Source organism: Salmo salar, chromosome 14 (genome assembly GCF_965601325.2).
Source record: "Salmo salar chromosome 14, fSalSal1, whole genome shotgun sequence".
In the NCBI taxonomy this organism is placed as follows: domain Eukaryota; kingdom Metazoa; phylum Chordata; class Actinopteri; order Salmoniformes; family Salmonidae; genus Salmo; species Salmo salar.
This window is the reverse complement of record NC_138304.1, coordinates 62,583,407-62,599,791: the sequence shown is the minus strand read 5'-3', so window position 1 is coordinate 62,599,791 and position 16,385 is coordinate 62,583,407. Positions and strand designations below refer to the sequence as shown.

Here is a 16,385-nt window from a genome sequence, read left to right as displayed (position 1 = left end):
CGGGTTAGAGTCCCGCTCCTTGAAAGGGGCAGCTCTACCCTTTCTCAGTGTTGATGTTGCCTGTAATCCATGGCTTCTGGTTGGGGTATGTACGTACAGTCATTGTGGGGACAACGCCATCGATGCACTTATTTACGAAGCCAGTGACTGATGTGGTGTACTCCTTAATGCCATCAGATGAATCCCGGAACATATTCCAGTCTGTGTTAGCAAAACAGTCATGTAGCTTAGCATCTGCTTCATCTGCCCACTTTTTTATTGACCAAGTCACTGGTGCTTCCTGCTTTAGTTTTTGCTTGTAAGCAGGAATCCAGACTGGTGTTTTCTCCATCTCCTTAGCTATCATATTCAACTTCCACTGATTTCAAAACTCGGTCCTCCAGAAAGTGGAGAGCATAGACATAACGTTAGCTAGCTAACAGTACACTAACTTGACATTAGGTTTATGCAGTTTTACTACGCGACACATAAAACAAAGCTGCGTTTGACACAATTACCTAGACATACTGACCAGCTCCAATAGACAGACGCGTGTTATATGGCAGACCAATCCAAACTCATCTCTCGGCATGTCTAGCCCACTCATTATCTCAGCCAATCATGGCTAGCAGGAAGTTTGCTCCCTTTTTCTGTGGCTAAATCAACTAGGCTCGTAATTTAACAATTTTATTCATATTTACAGATGGCATACATATTTGATATTAAGGCACATGAAAGTTCACATGTTCGAGAAGGCATTTCAGCCAAAAAACTAGATTTTTTTTAATGTACGTTCAAACAGCTCTCCTGTGAAGTTGTGACTTGAAACATACGCCTAGTTTCCTGAATGGGGTCACAAATACATTTTTAAAATATTCTTTCTGGCCTAGTTTTAATATGATTGATTGTGTAGCTCAATAAAGTTACTTTAAAGAATATGTATGCACTCATTATTGTAAGTTGCTCTGGATAAAAGTGTCTGCTAAATGACTAAAATGTAAAGGGGCAATCTGCAGTTCAAACAATAACAAAGCAATCCACCCACCGCTGTTTTGATGAACAGCTCAGGGAAGGGTCAATTTAACAACTCTCAAATTCATACAGAGCTATGGAGAGAGCTATCAAAAGTATAGTTTAAAACTGTACAGTGTTTGTTTACAAACAATGGAGTAAAACAAGCTTCTGATTGGGTACGACAGTTGAACTAAGTTCATGGGGAATTAGTAAGTTATATTCTTCAAGATTCAAATGGGTATTTCAGTAATTTAAAAGTTAAAAAAAATGTATGTAACAATCACAGATTTGGACAAAATGCAAATACTGGCAATATTGACTTGCATTGCAAATTTAAAAAATAAATAAAATAAAGTGGAAACGGGCCGGGTAAACAAAAGGGCCGGTTGGATTTCTGTCATTACACGTCCAAAGATTGCTTACAGCATGTGTCAAAACTCATTCCACAGAGGGGTGACTGTTTGCGGGTTTTTGCCCCTCCCTTATACTTGATTGATGAATTAAGGTCACTAATAAGTAAGGAACTCCCCTTACCTGGTGGTCTAGATCTTAATTGAAATAAAGCCCAAAAACCACTAGGCCCGCCAAAAAACACTAGGCCCCCCATGTAGTTTGACACCCCTGCCTTAAAAAGGTATGGAAATCAATATGTAATATGGTAATTTGGGTGAACTATCCCTTTAACCTTCATCATACTCATTGAAAGATTAGTTACAGTATTCACAACAACATTACTATGGTTTGACCGCTACAGGCATTTCTACTCATAAACCAAAACAATCAAAACTCTGAATTTCTCTTTGAAGGTCATCGACACAGCTTTGGCCTTGGCATGACACACCTTGGTAGGAATCCTATTTTCTCCTTTCACAGCACCTTATTAAATTCAGCAGCCTGTCCACTGTTTCACACACTGATCCCTCATCCTGTCCTCCTTCCCAAACTGGCAGCCAAGGAGGGAGGTCAGTAGTTGCAACGCATGGTGAGAAAAGATATGGTCCGCCAGATATGGTCCACCTCTAAATACGTACATTTGTGTGGAAAGTGACGTATGACATAACTACAATGCAGCATTTTTAGCCAAGGGTGTGCTAAATCCTGCACTACAAGATGAATGGCCTTAGAATTATTTAGACAAGGCATTAAGAGGTTCTCTTCCAATCAATATACAGTATAATCAATGAATGGCTGTCATGCTGCCGGAGCGGCTGTCAAGCTGAAGTTAAGGCATAGATCCTGTTCCAACTGCCAACCATCTGCAGAGGCAACAGAGTAAAGGGGGTGAGTGGGTGGGGGTTGAGATTCAAGTGGGATGGGGGGGATCGAGTAGGATAGCGTGAAGCTGGGAGGAGTGAAATTAAGAATTGACTGAGGATGGGGGTTTGAAGGGAGGGAAGCGGAGGGAAGCGGAGGGGGGAGGGCTGAGGGATGGGGAAGATGCTACTATACACTCTTAGAGGTGCTCTCTATAATCAAAAAGGGTTACTCGGCTGTCCCATAGAAGAACCCTTTGAAAAAACCCTTTGACCTCCTTTTGGTATGAACTGACTTGTTGGAAAGGTGGCATCCTATGACGGTGCTAAGTTGAAAGTCACTGAGCTCTTCAGTAAGGCCATTCTACTGCCAATGTTTGTTTATGAAGATTGCATGGCTGTGCGTTCGATTTTATACACCTGTCAGCAACGGGTGTGGCTGAAATAGCCAAATCCACTTATTTGAATGGGTGTCCACATACTTTTGTAGATATAGTGTATGATGAATAATTGATATGAAATCAGAATGTTCAGAGTGTTCAGTAAATCATTTATTAAACGTCAGTACATTCACAGCATGTTGAGTCAAGTTTTTTACTTCAAGCTTTCTATGAGAATGTTTGAGAAAAACACCAAGAGAAGAATTCTCTCTATCATATATTGTAGTGTACACAAACCTCTAGGCAATTGCCACTTTGGCAATGCCTCCTCTTGAAGTATAGGGGCGGTCCCCAGAACAAGCAAGGAAGTGGGCAGAACAAGCAAGGGGTTGGGCAGATCCAAGCACAAGCTAGTGAGATCCTATTAGCACGTTCTAGCATATATTTGCGTATTTTCATTAGGGAATGCCTACTCTGTGATGTGCGCACGTGCAATACTCAATTTGCACTTGCACTCCTTCTAAACAATGCCATTTATTTTTTACTTTGGCAAAGGGTCAAGTCTGCAAAACAGTCCACTCTGTTCGTAACAGATTCTAGTTTTCGGAACAGAAAACTGTATTGAGATTGAATGTTTCATCGATGAGACAAGTTTCATCTAGTGTCATCTCCTCCTACTTCCCGCCACTGGACTTCCTCTCGTCACCATATTTGGTGAGGAGAATAAGTTCTAAAGGGATGCTTCAGATGTATTCATCATGTGAGGGATCTGCCTCCTAGCTGTGGCCTATTCCTGGACAACAAAAAAAGTTATGGAAATTCTCCATTTAGCTTGCTTTTTAGTTCAGGACTGGGCTTAATCTGTGTCTGAAAGGCATTTGGACATGGATACCATGTTAACACACTAACAACATTGCATTCCTATCCTGGACCATTGGCTTATCATCATGCTTAGCAACAGTAAAAATCTGTCCAGTGAACGTGTCCTCTCTCACATCAGTCCAGAAGGAAGGGTTAGGGTTTAATGTGATCTTATAATGAATCACTTACTAAGGTCACACCACAAAGGGTGTCATTTATGCAGATAAGTCTGCATAGTTGGTAAATGGGTAATAATTAACTACACTGGCACCATTAAGTCCGTAAACCTTATACATTTAGCCAGGGCCAAACACCTGGCATTCCGGACATAACTGGAAAGTGGAGCATTTGAGATATAACAGACTGCCGATAGCTGCGTAAAAGGAACTGGTTCACCTAGCCCAAACCATCTTCTGACATGTAGGGGTCAATTGAAGAGGCCTGCTCCGCTAAGGTCAGAGGTCAGTGAAATGTCTGTGGGAAAGTAGGCTACCACACGACACCCACTTTAAACAAAACATAAGCGTACAGAGTGATTCTGCTAGACATAACTTGAAAAGCTATCCATTACCAGCAAATGGAGACTGTTCTGCATTCTCTGCACAACAGCCTTTTGTATACAGTACTATTGTGTGCAACTTTATTTGCCAGTATGTCCATTAGCTGTAGATCCAGCAGGATAACAAACAGTCCGGTCTCCAGTTGTTGTGAGTTAAGGCTGCTGTGGTCTTGCTTTTCGAAAACACACAGCTGATGTATGAGACCAGTGCTATTGTGACTGAAAACCTGTGAGTCATATAACCACCCCCCCTTATCTAGTACAGTGTGTGATTTTGATCCTTTATACACTACGTGGCCAGTTTATTAGGAACACCACCCTGTTCACGAAAATGGTTCGCTCCTACAGACAGCAAGTCATGTGGCCGTGACTTGCTATATAAAGCAGACGGACAGGTAGAGGCATTCAGTTACTTTTCGAATTAACGTCAGAATGGACAAAACTAGTGACCTAAGCAACTTTGAGTGTGGTATGATCGTCACCATAATAGCTTAGATCCTAAAGCCTCATTAGCAATGCCATGGAAATGTCATTACTGAATCACAAGCTGTAGGGAACATTTATGAAGGTGCCTGTTAAGGTGAATGAATCAATCTTCTGTTCTTGTCCAAAAGTTTGTGATGACTAGAGTAGTATAGTTTATCTGATGAATGATCTGTGCGTGTGTATATGATTATTACTGAATTAATTTTACCTTTATTTTTACCAGGCAGGCTAATTAAGAAAAACATTATTTCTGACTCAGTCCTCTGCGTGTGCGTCCCACTTTTAATTCAAGCTTACCTGCGATACGAAAGACTGCCCTCTCCGCCGGGTCCAGCACGTGCACATCTCCGGAAGCAGACTTGGAGCGTTTGATCCGGTGGTGTTTATGGAGGTTCCAGGGCAGAGTGTCTCCTGGGAATGGAAAGCTGCTTAGCTCACTGGAGCTCTCCTCAGATGCAGCCCGCAACAACGGATACCTCTTAGTACTTTCCTTCAGCTCCTCCATGGCCTGCATGAGCAACAAAAGGAAAAATGTCTGTGTAGTACAGGCCTGGGCAAATATTTTCCATGGAGTGCCACATTAAAATATATTTTTGCCATCGTGGGCCAGAATCATTTTACAGGATTACACATAATGTGTGTCGTGTCTTTGGCATCATTAAACTGAAGATGAATCTTTATCAAAAACTGTAATTAACTAGGAAGTCGGGGCACCAAGGAAAATATTCAGATTATAAAGTTATAATTTTCCTAATGTAACTTTCAGATATTTTAATATCTGATCACTTAGTCTTCTGATTAATGAATTATTCTTTACCTCATGTCAGTCTCATTCCAAACATCGTAAATTGTTGCTTATCTGCATGAACCCAGTCCTCACTATGAGTCATCCATACATCAATTGTCTTAAAATCATTTATTTACTAACTAAGTACTCACAGAAATGCATAACACAAAAAAAGTAGATATGGTTACAAAGAAATGATAGGGGAATGTGCCCTAGTGGGCTAAACCGGCATGGCGGCTTGTTAGACAGAGGGACTGATAAGGGCGCGAAAGATAAGAGACTACAAAGTTGATAATTATAACAATTGAAATGCTAAGCCTTTGCACATGAACGCTCACTCATTCGGGAATAATTGCAATCAATATATATAGTTACGCTCAGTGTGTTGTCGGGATCTATGTTGAAAAGTTTGTTTCTGTTGGAGAGTTTATCCGCCCTTTCTCTCTCTCTGTTGTGGTTAGAATGGATAGTTCAGAGTGACATTCATTCATGTCATTGTAGAATAGATGTTTCGGCGGTTGTCGGTCTTCGCATTCAATGATATTAATTACTAGTCTGCAGCTAGGAATGCAGTATCAAAGACTTCCTGTCGGTATCGATAGTCTAAGAGTTTAACCACGTGGGATGGATGGTTAACTTCTCTGGGAAAGGGGGGCAGTATTGAGTAGCTTGGATGAATGAGGTGCCCAGAGTAAACTGCCTGCTACTCAGGCCCAAAAGCTAAAATATCCATATAATTAGTAGATTTGGATAGAAAACTCTCAGAAGTTTCTAAAACTGTTTGAATGATGTCTGTGAGTATAACAGAACTCATATGGCAGGCAAAAACCTGAGAACAAATCCAACCAGGAAGGGGGAAATCTGAGGTTGTAGTTTTTCAAGTGATTGCCTATCCAATATACAGTGTCTGTGGGGTCATATTGCACTTCCTAAGGCTTCCACCAGATGTCAACAGTCTTTAGAACGTTGTTTCAGGCTTCTACTGTCAATGGGAAGAGAATGAGAGCTGTTGGAATCAGGTGTCTGGCAGTAGGCCATCTTCTCAGTCACGAGCTCCCTTCTCTTTCCTTTATGAAGACAAAGGAATTGTCCAGTTGGAAGATTATTGAAGACTTATGATAAAAACATCCTAAAGATTGATTCTATATATCGTTTGACATGTTTCTACGAACTGTAATGGAACTATTTAGACTTTTCGTCTGGACTAAACACGCGCTCTTGTGAATTTGGAATGCTGGACTAAACGCGCAAAGAAAAAGGAGGTATTTGGACATAAAGATTAACTTTATCGAAACAAAATTAACATTTATTGTGGAACTGGGATTCCTGGGAGTGCATTCCGATGAAGATCAAAGGTAAGTAAATATTTATAATGCTATTTCTGCCTTTTGTTGACTCCAGAACATGGCGGGTATCTGTATGGCTTGTTTTGGTGCCTGAGCGCTGTACTCAGATTATTGCAAAGTGTGCTTTCGCCGTAAAGCTTTTTTGAAATCTGACACAGCGGTTGCATTAAGGAGAAGTGTATCTTTAATTCTATGCATAACAGTTGTATATTTTATCAATGTTTATGATGAGTATTTCTGTAAAATGATGTGCTCATTCACCGGAGGTTTGGAGGCAAAACATTTCTGAACATTACACACCAATGTAAAATGTTTTTTTTTTTTATATATAAATATGAACTTTATCGAGCAAAACATACATGTATTGTGTAACATGAAGTCCTATGAGTGCCATCTGATGAAGATCATCAAAGGTTAGTGATTCATTTTAGCTGTATTTCTGTTTTTTGTGACGCCTCTCCTTGCTTGGAAAATGGCTGTGTGGTTTTTCTTGTCTAGGTGCTGTCTTAACATAATCTAATGTTATGGTTTCACCGTAAAGCCTTTTTGAAATTGGACACTGTGGTTGGATTAACGAGAAGTTTCTTTAAAATGGTGTATAACACTTGTATGTGTGAGAAATTTGAATTATGAGATTTTTGTTGTTTTGAATTTGGCGCCCCACATTTCCCAGAGAGGTTAAAAAGATTCAGCAATCTACTTAAACTTTATTTCCCTCTATAATAGAGGTACTGGTCTCGTCTCAACCCTTAGCCCTCTCATAATTGAGGTAAGCTCGGTCTGGTGATATAAAACCCACACCCGGGTTTTCTTCGGAAGACCAGAAAAGGGCCTGTCCCATGACGCCAGACCATAACTGTGCTCACGGGCGGTCCTCTGATTTAGTTAAACTCCAAAGGGAATTGGCGTTTCCTTCATTAAACAGTCCAAAAATCACATTACACAATTTCATCCTCACTCATTCATTTTATAGAACAATTAGATGTAAGCCTCATAACTGAGGCTATTGTATAAACAGTGTTATGGTAATGTGGCCGTATTGTCTCTCATGAGTTTCACAAAATTGTACCAAACGGACCAGTTCGTAGCTGGATTCTTCACCGATCTTTTATACATTCTCCAGAACATAAATACTGTTCGGACCTCCAGTTCTGTGAGGTGGAAGAAATTCCTTTGTTCTCTATGAAAACTCACTCTCCCTCTCTCTATACTGTGGTCATGAGGAGATAAATTCCTGGAGGAGATTACGACCTCTCTGACCAGACCACAGCAGCCTGGGTGTAGGAAACAGAGAGAGATGGTGCAGAGGTAGGGGGATGGTGCTCACTGTGTCCAAAGAGGGCAACGTCATGACATGTGTATGACTGTGTTGACAGATATATCTATTGTAAATTACAGCCAGATCTGCTACTTATTTAACTTTTTTTAAACATGCACAGAAATAAACCCCATCCATGTTTTCCTTTTGGTATGCATTGTCAAGAAAGAGAGAGAGCTCAACATTACATTTAACTTCTCTAAGGCCAATGGGACGATTTCATCCCACCTACGTAACAGCCAGTGGAATCCTGTGGCGCGTTATTCAAATACCTTAGAAATGCTATTACTTCAATTTCACAAACATATGACTATTTTACAGCATTTTAAAGACAAGACTCTCGTTAATCTAACCACACTGTCCGATTTCAAAAAGGCTTTACAACGAAAGCAAAACAGATTATGTCAGCAGAGTGCTCAGCCAGAAATAATCAGACACCCATTTTTCAAGCTAGCATATAATGTCACATAAACCCAAACCACAGCTAAATGCAGCACTAACCTTTGATGATCTTCATCAGATGACAATCTTAGGACATTATGTTATACAATACATGCATGTTTTGTTCAATCAAGTTCATATTTATATAAAAAACCAGCTTTTTACATTAGCATGTGACGTTCAGAACTAGCATACCCCCCGCAAACTTCCGGTGAATTTACTAAATTACTCACGATAAACGTTCACAAAAAACATAATTATTTTAAGAATTATAGATACAGAACTCCTCTATGCACTCGCTATGTCCGATTTTAAAATAGAATATTGCAAAATGTGCTTTCACCGAAAAGCTAAGTAGATAGCCCGGCATCACAGGGCTAGCTATTTAGACACCCACCAAGTTTAGCCCTCACCAAAGTCAGATTTACTATAAGAAAAATGTTATTACCTTTGCTGTTCTTCATCAGAATGCACTCCCAGGACTTCTACTTCAATAACAAATGTTGGTTTGGTTCAAAATAATCCATAGTTATATCCAAATAGCGGCGTTTTGTTCGTGCGTTCAAGACACTATCCGAAAGGGTAAAGAAGGGTGACGCGCCCGACGCATTTCGTGACAAAAAAAATTCTAAATATTCCATTACCGTACTTCGAAGCATGTCAACCACTGTTTAAAATCCATTTTTATGCCATTTTTCTCGTAAAAAAGCCATAATATTCCGACCGGGAATCTGTGTTTTAGTACAAAGAGAGAGAAAATAAAAACATGGGGTGGCCTCGTGCACGCGCCTCAGTCTCATTGTCCTCTGACAGACCACTTATCAAAGGCGCTAATATTTTTCAGCCCGGGGCTGGAATTACATCATTCAGCTTTTTCCCGGGTTCTGAGAGCCTATGGGAGCCGTAGGAAGTGTCACGTTACAGCAAAGATCCTCAGTTTTTAATAAAGAGAGTCAAGAAGAACAAGAACTTGTCAGACAGGCCACTTCCTGTAAGGAATCTTCTCAGGTTTTTGCCTGCCATATGAGTTCTGTTATACTCACAGACACCATTCAAACAGTTTTAGAAACTTTAGGGTGTTTTCTATCCAAAGCCAATAATTATATGCATATTCTAGTTTCTGGGCAGTAGTAATAACCAGATTAAATCGGGTACCTTTTTTATCCGGCCGTGTAAATACTGCCCCCTAGCCCTAACAGGTTAAACTACTCAACCAGTGTGAGGAGTGAAGTCTCTGATGGGCATCGACCTCAGCAGTGCAGTCAGGTATAGTTTCATATGTCGCTTAGCGCAGGATTGCTAAGAGGTGAGAGTCAGTAAGAGATGATCTGTGCCTTGACTTGTTATACTTCATCACTGAAAATGTCTGTTCACATACATAGGTTGACCCAAACAGTACAAACATCTTCTGAGCATAACTCCTAATCTTTGGAAAGTTTTGTTCATCGAGAGATGCATAGAACCTCGTCACTGACATTGGAGAACTATTCAAAACAATCACTGCATCAGACTGAAGATCGATAAGCTCAAGTTGCAGGTCAGTGTGAGTGTTATCATCATTGAAGGTGAAAGGAGAGGAAACCAACAGCATGTCATTTTCTAACACTGAAATCCTCAAAACTACGAGAAAACTCACCGTTTAAAGCACGCAGCAGCGATGTATACTTCTCCCTCTGGTCATCTGATAGGGATCAGACTAGTAGTGTTGGAAGGTGGATGAGATTGTTGGCTTCTACTTGGCTGGTCAGGAGGAGTAATTTTCCCTTGAAGGCTTTGACAAGGCTGTACACCTGATGTGCAAAAAGGCCCTTCCCTTGTAGTTTGGAATTCAGTTCATTCATGAGGGCCATGATGTCCACGGTGAATGCAAAAATCAGCCAACCATTATTTATCTTGCAGTTGAGGGAAATCCAAATATTTTCCGTTCATACGGTTTCTATGACTGTAGTTCAATTTATTGCTGCATTCTGAAAAGTTATCCAAGTATTGTTCCATATGGTCGTGCTTTTTGGGAGTGATCTTGGTTCTTGTAGAATTCGTTTAATTTTCTTCCATATTGTTAACTATGAAGTTGTTTATGTGTATCCATTGAAAATAGATAAGTGAAACAAATCTGGGGGTGAGCATGCACATTTTCAATACGTACCAATTGTTCCTCATTAGTACATTTAACAATAGGTCTCAAGTAAAATCATTGGGAGGCGAGTTGATATAATTCCAAGTCCGGGAGGTTAAAACCACCCTCAACATAAAACTTCAATTTTTATTCTGAGTTTAATTTGCCCATATACAGTTGAAGTCAGAAGTTTACATACACTTAGGTTGGAGTCATTAACCTGTCTGGGATAGGGGGCAGTATTTTCACGGCCGGATAAAAAAACGTACCCGATTTAAACTGGTTACTACTCTTGCCCAGAAACAGGAATATGCATAGTATTAGTAGATTTGGATAGAAAACACTCTAAAGTTTCTAAAACTGTTTGAATGGTGTCTGAGTATAACAGAACTCATATGGCAGGCAAAAACCTGAAAATTCCACGCAGGAAGTGGCCTGTCTGCAAATTTGTAGTTCTCCCTTTACATTTACATTTTTAGTCATTTAGCAGACACTCTTATCCAGAGCGACATACAGTAGTGAATGCATACATTTCATAATTTTTTATTTTTGTACTGGCCCCCCGTGGGAATCGAACCCACAACCCTGGCGTTGCACACACCATGCTGGCGTTGCAAACACCATGCTCTACCAACTGAGCCACAGGGAAGGCCTTTGCTTCTCTATCGTAACTACAGTGCCCGTGGGGTTATGTAGCACTTTCTAAGGCTTCCATTGGCTCTCTAAAGTGTTCAGAAAGCGGATTGAGGCGTCTCCTGTCTCTGGGCAGAGTACAGGAGCACAGTTTGTCAGTGGACTGCCTGGTGACTAAGAGATTGGAAATGCGCATTCACGAGACCTCGCCATTTTTTCTCTTCCTTTTTGAATGAATACAGCATTGTCCGGTTGGAATATTATCGCTATTTTACGAGAAAAATAGCATAAAAATTGATTTTAAACAGCGTTTGACATGCTTCTAAGTACGGTAATGGGACATTTTGAATTTTTTTGTCTCGAAATGCGCTCGCGCGTTACCCTTTGGATAGTGACCTGAACGCACGAACAAAACGGAGGTATTTGCACATAACTATGGATTATTTGGAACAAAAACAACATTTGTTGTGGAAGTAGCAGTCCTGGGAGTGCATTCTGACAAAGAACAGCAAAGGTAATCCAATTTTTCTAATACAAACTCTGAGTTTAGTGAGCCCCAAACTTGGCGGGTGTCAAATAAGCTAGCCGTGATGGCTGAGCTATGTACTCAGAATATTGCAAAATGTGCTTTTGCCGAAAAGCTATTTTAAAAATCGGACATAGCGATTGCATAAAAGGAGTTCTGTATCTATAATTCAAAAAATAATTGTTATGCATTTTGTCAACGTTTATCATGAGTAATTTAGTAAATTCACCGGAAGTTTGCGGTGGGTATGCTAGTTCTGAACATCACATGCTAATGTAAAAAGCTGGTTTTTGATATAAATATGAACTTGATTGAACAAAACATGCATGTATAACATGCATGTATAACATTGTATAACATAATGTCTTAGCAGTGTCATCTGATGAAGATCAAAGGTTAGTGCTGCATTTAGCTGTGGTTTGGGTTTTTGTGACATATATGCTTGCTTGAAAAATGGCTGTGTCGTTATGTATCCATGTACTCTCCTAACATAATCTAAAGTTTTGCTTTCACTATAAAGCCTTTTTGAAATCGGACAATGTGGTTAGATTAACTAGAGTCTTATCTTTCAAATGGTGTAAAATAGTCGCATGTTTGAAATATTGAAATTATAGCATTTGAGGTTTTTGTATTTTGCGCCACGCTCTTCCACTGGCTGTTGAATAGAGTGGGACGCTAACGTCCCAGCTTGCCCATAGAAGTTAAAACGCGTTTTTCAACCACTCCACGAATTTCTTGTTAACAAACTATAGTTTGACATGACACAAGTAATTTTTCCAACAACTGTTTACAGACAGATTATTTCACTTAATCACAATTCCAGTGGGTCAGAAGTTTACATGCACTGAGTTGACTGTGCCTTTAAACAGTTTGGAAAATTCCAGAAAATGATGTCATGGCTTTAGAAGCTTCCAATAGGCTAATTGACATTATTTGAGTCAATTGGAGGTGTATCTATGGATGTATTTCAAGGCCTACCTTCAAACTCAGTGCCTCTTTGGTTGACAGCAAGACCTCAGAAAAAAATTGTAGACCTCCACAAGTCTGGTTCATCCTTGGGAGCAATTTCCAAACACCTGAAGGTACCACATGCATCTGTACAAACAATAGTACTCAAATATAAACACCATGGGACCACGCAGCCGTCATACCGCTCAGGAAGGAGACGCGTTCCGTATCCTAGAGATGAACATACCTTGGTGTGAAAAGTGCAAATCAATCCCAGAACAACAGCAAAGGACCTTGTGAAGATGCTGGAGGAAACCGGTACAAAAGTATCTATATCCACAGTAAAACGTGTCCTATATCGACATAACCTGAAAGGCTGCTCAGCAAGGAAGAAGCCACTGCTTCAAAACCGCCATAAAAAAGCCAGACTATGGTTTGCAATTGCACATGGTGACAAAGATCGTACTTTTTGGAGAAATGTCCTCTGGTCTGATGAAACAAAAATAGAACTGTTTGGCCATAATGACCATCATTATGTTTGGAGGAAAAGGGGGGGGGGGGGGGGGCTTGCAAGCCAAAGAACACCATCCCAACTCAAGTCACTTTAATAATGGGAAAATTGATGTAATCAATTTATCACTTGCCACTTTACATTATTTATATTAGATAATGTTTACAGTATATGTATATACTGTATGCTATACCATCTACTGCATCTTGCCATCTTGATGTATCACTAGCCACTTTAAACAATGCCACTTTATATAATGTTTTCATAACCTACATTACTCATCTCATATGTATATACTGCACTCTATGCCATCCTGATGTAATTTATCACTAGCCACCTAAACAATGCCGCTTTATGTTTTCATACCCTACATTACTCATCTCATGTATATACCGTACTCTATACCATCTATTACATCTTGCCTACGCCGTTCGGCCATCACTCATTTATATATTTTTATGTACATATTCATATTAATTCCTTTACACTTGTGTACAAGGTAGTTGTTGTGGAATTGGTAGATATTACTGCATGGTCGGAACTAGAAGCACAAGCATTTCGCTACACTTGCATTAACATCTGCTAACCATGTGTATGTGACAAATAAATTTGATTTGATTTAATAACCATAAAACCTAGTGGTCAAACAAGGAAATGGCTCCAATCATTTTTCCCCCATACCTTTTTTTCTATAGGGGATTATAGAAATACTTAAAATAAGGGCTGTGTTTCGTTTTAAAATAAGGACTGGCATGACGATGTGATAACTGTGTAAATCTCTCTAGGACAAGGTGACTTTTATCAATATATTCGACTGTATTTACTCCTTTAAAATTTAAATGCTAATTAGCTGCTAATGTGGCTATTATAAGGAACTGCAAATGCTTTGATGATCTGGACAAGACTGCCGAAACGAGGCAAAGGTTAAGACTCTGGATCTAATGTTAGCTAAATGTATTAATGAATAAATTGGCTACATTTCTTTAAATTGACAATTCTGTGAACTGTCTTGTGAAAGTTTTAAATTGCCATAATACCTGTTAGCAAAGGTGTCAGCTAGAAATGACATGCAGGAGCTAACAGGGATTTGTAGCCTTGCATGTCTATTTTGATGTGAATTAGCATTATCAGATCTGAGAGTAAATAGAGCTGAATATGTTGATGAAGCCACCTTGTCCGATAGAGATTTACATGGTTATCAAAACGTCACACCAGGGAAAGCCTACACGGAACACAGCCCTTATTTTACGTGTTTCTAAAATTTACTATGGGGAAAATGAATGGTGGAAAACGATTGGAACCATTTCCCTGTTTGACCGCTAGGTTTTATGGGTATTATGACACCTCCACTGGGGCTCTATTGCTCTTATACTGTATCATTCATTGCACCTTGTCAGCCTATCAACAACTAATATGTTTGTCCAGGTCAGTCATCAGTGTGTGTCCACTTTCCACCAAGACATTACAAGTAATAAAAGTACCCCTCTCGGGAAGACATCCCCAAGTTAGTTCCATATCCCTAAATTACATTATTTTATTCAGAGCAGCATTGCCTTCTGCCTGGATTGCACCCAAGCATGTCCAAGGTGAAGGCAACTGTTTGAGTTCCTAGGCAAAACCTTGAGGAGTTTTACAGGTTATGCTACTCCTGAAAGTTCTTTGGATGTAAAATAAAACACAGAAAATCAAGTGTTGGTCCATTTGAATTGACTTTGGCAGTGCACGAATCACTCTCAGATCATTGAGTGAGGCCAAAAATTTTAGAAAGTACGGTGGATGGATGTGTCTCAATAGTCTTAGACAACTCCTTTTCCTCCTTTAAATGTTCTTTATGCCACAAATGACAGAGCAAATAATTGGATAATGTAAACACAGTTTGTAGCGGTCCTTTGACAGGGGAAAGGATAGCACTATATTTTATCACCTATGCAATATGATAACAGAGGACACAGAAACGGTCCTACTATTTTATTAAAATCTTGAGAAGCCCACTGATCTAAATTGTCTTCTGAGGGTAACTACTACACCACAACTATCTGTTGGCTCTATCTGCACAGATTTACATTGGTAGTGGTTTGTGTTTTCTTAATCTTCCCCATTCCCATAACTTTATGACTCCTTAAACTATTTCAAAGACAGCAATCAAATGTATTACATTTCTCCTAAACAGTCGCAGGATATTCATGAAAAAACATTTTAGTTTTCATAAGGTATGTACCATTCCAGATGTATGACGACATGACGTTAGTTTGTAGCGAAATTACATGCTGTATTATTATTGTACACCTGGTATTTGACTTTTGATGCTAATACTATTGCATGATCAAAGACATGCTCCAAAAACGCAAATGAAAGCTTGTTGTCGACAATATGGGAGAAGTCATAACAGTTTCGATGACACAAGCCCACATTATAGCCTACTAAACCGCATCGATGATGCGGCAAGATGTCCCCACCATATGAGTCATTCGGTAAAACAGTGGATGTTTGTATACTCACGATAACAACCTTGACTGCACTGGTCCAACCGCGGTGCCTCTCCACGACTTGTTATACAGCCATAAATACCGCTACCTGGTTGACTTGCGAATGTCCGCCGGCTCGTTTCACAAAATCCCTGTTTAAATTTAAAGAGCCTTCGAAAGGCAGCGCCTTGGTTTGTATCCGGCGTTGGGATGTTTAAATAGCTGGTGAGTCGAGAGGCTCGGTGAAGATGTCCTGCTTTGCTGAATCTGCACTGCCAGCGGAAGTCTGAGGCTGCCACACACCACCCGCCAAGTGATGGTTGAATCAAGCCATGTAAAATATATAGTTTCAATTTTATTAGTAGTAGTATTAGTAGTATGCAAGAGATATACATGGCTACACTGTCGAACGAAATATTCTTTGCAGGTTCCGTTTCCATCTCATGGATAGGTTCGCAGAGGCGCATGGGCAAAATTATGAGATCAGACTGTATAGCTAATTCTAGAAGCACTATGGAATGCAATAACTCTGTTAACGGGATGATGAATATGATTAGGAAAAAATTGCAAACGATGCTAAATATTCCACTTTACTGCACAGGACACTAAACGCAGTGTATTTTCTTATTGGTCTACACTGATCATCAACTGGTCTGTTCTCAGTGGGAATAACAGTGTAAAATCGTAAACTTCTTCCTGAATGGCACCCTATTCTCTTTATAGTGTTGGACTCTGGTCAAAAGTAGTGCACTATATAGGGAA

General features: G+C 39.8%; 1 protein-coding gene across 1 annotated transcript in view; it reads right to left on the bottom strand.

Annotated features, from left to right (window-relative positions):
• LOC106569778 (plectin) overlaps positions 1-15,957 on the bottom strand; it is a 225,313-nt gene extending 209,356 nt beyond the window's left edge. The window contains exons 1-2 of the mRNA XM_082961060.1: positions 15,658-15,957; positions 4,830-5,040 (exon numbers count right to left, since the gene is read on the bottom strand). Coding sequence (XP_082817186.1) covers positions 4,830-5,037 — 208 coding nt within the window. The 5' untranslated portion in view covers positions 5,038-5,040; positions 15,658-15,957. The remainder of the gene's footprint in view (positions 1-4,829; positions 5,041-15,657) is intronic.
• Between the last annotated feature and the right edge of the window lie 428 nt (positions 15,958-16,385).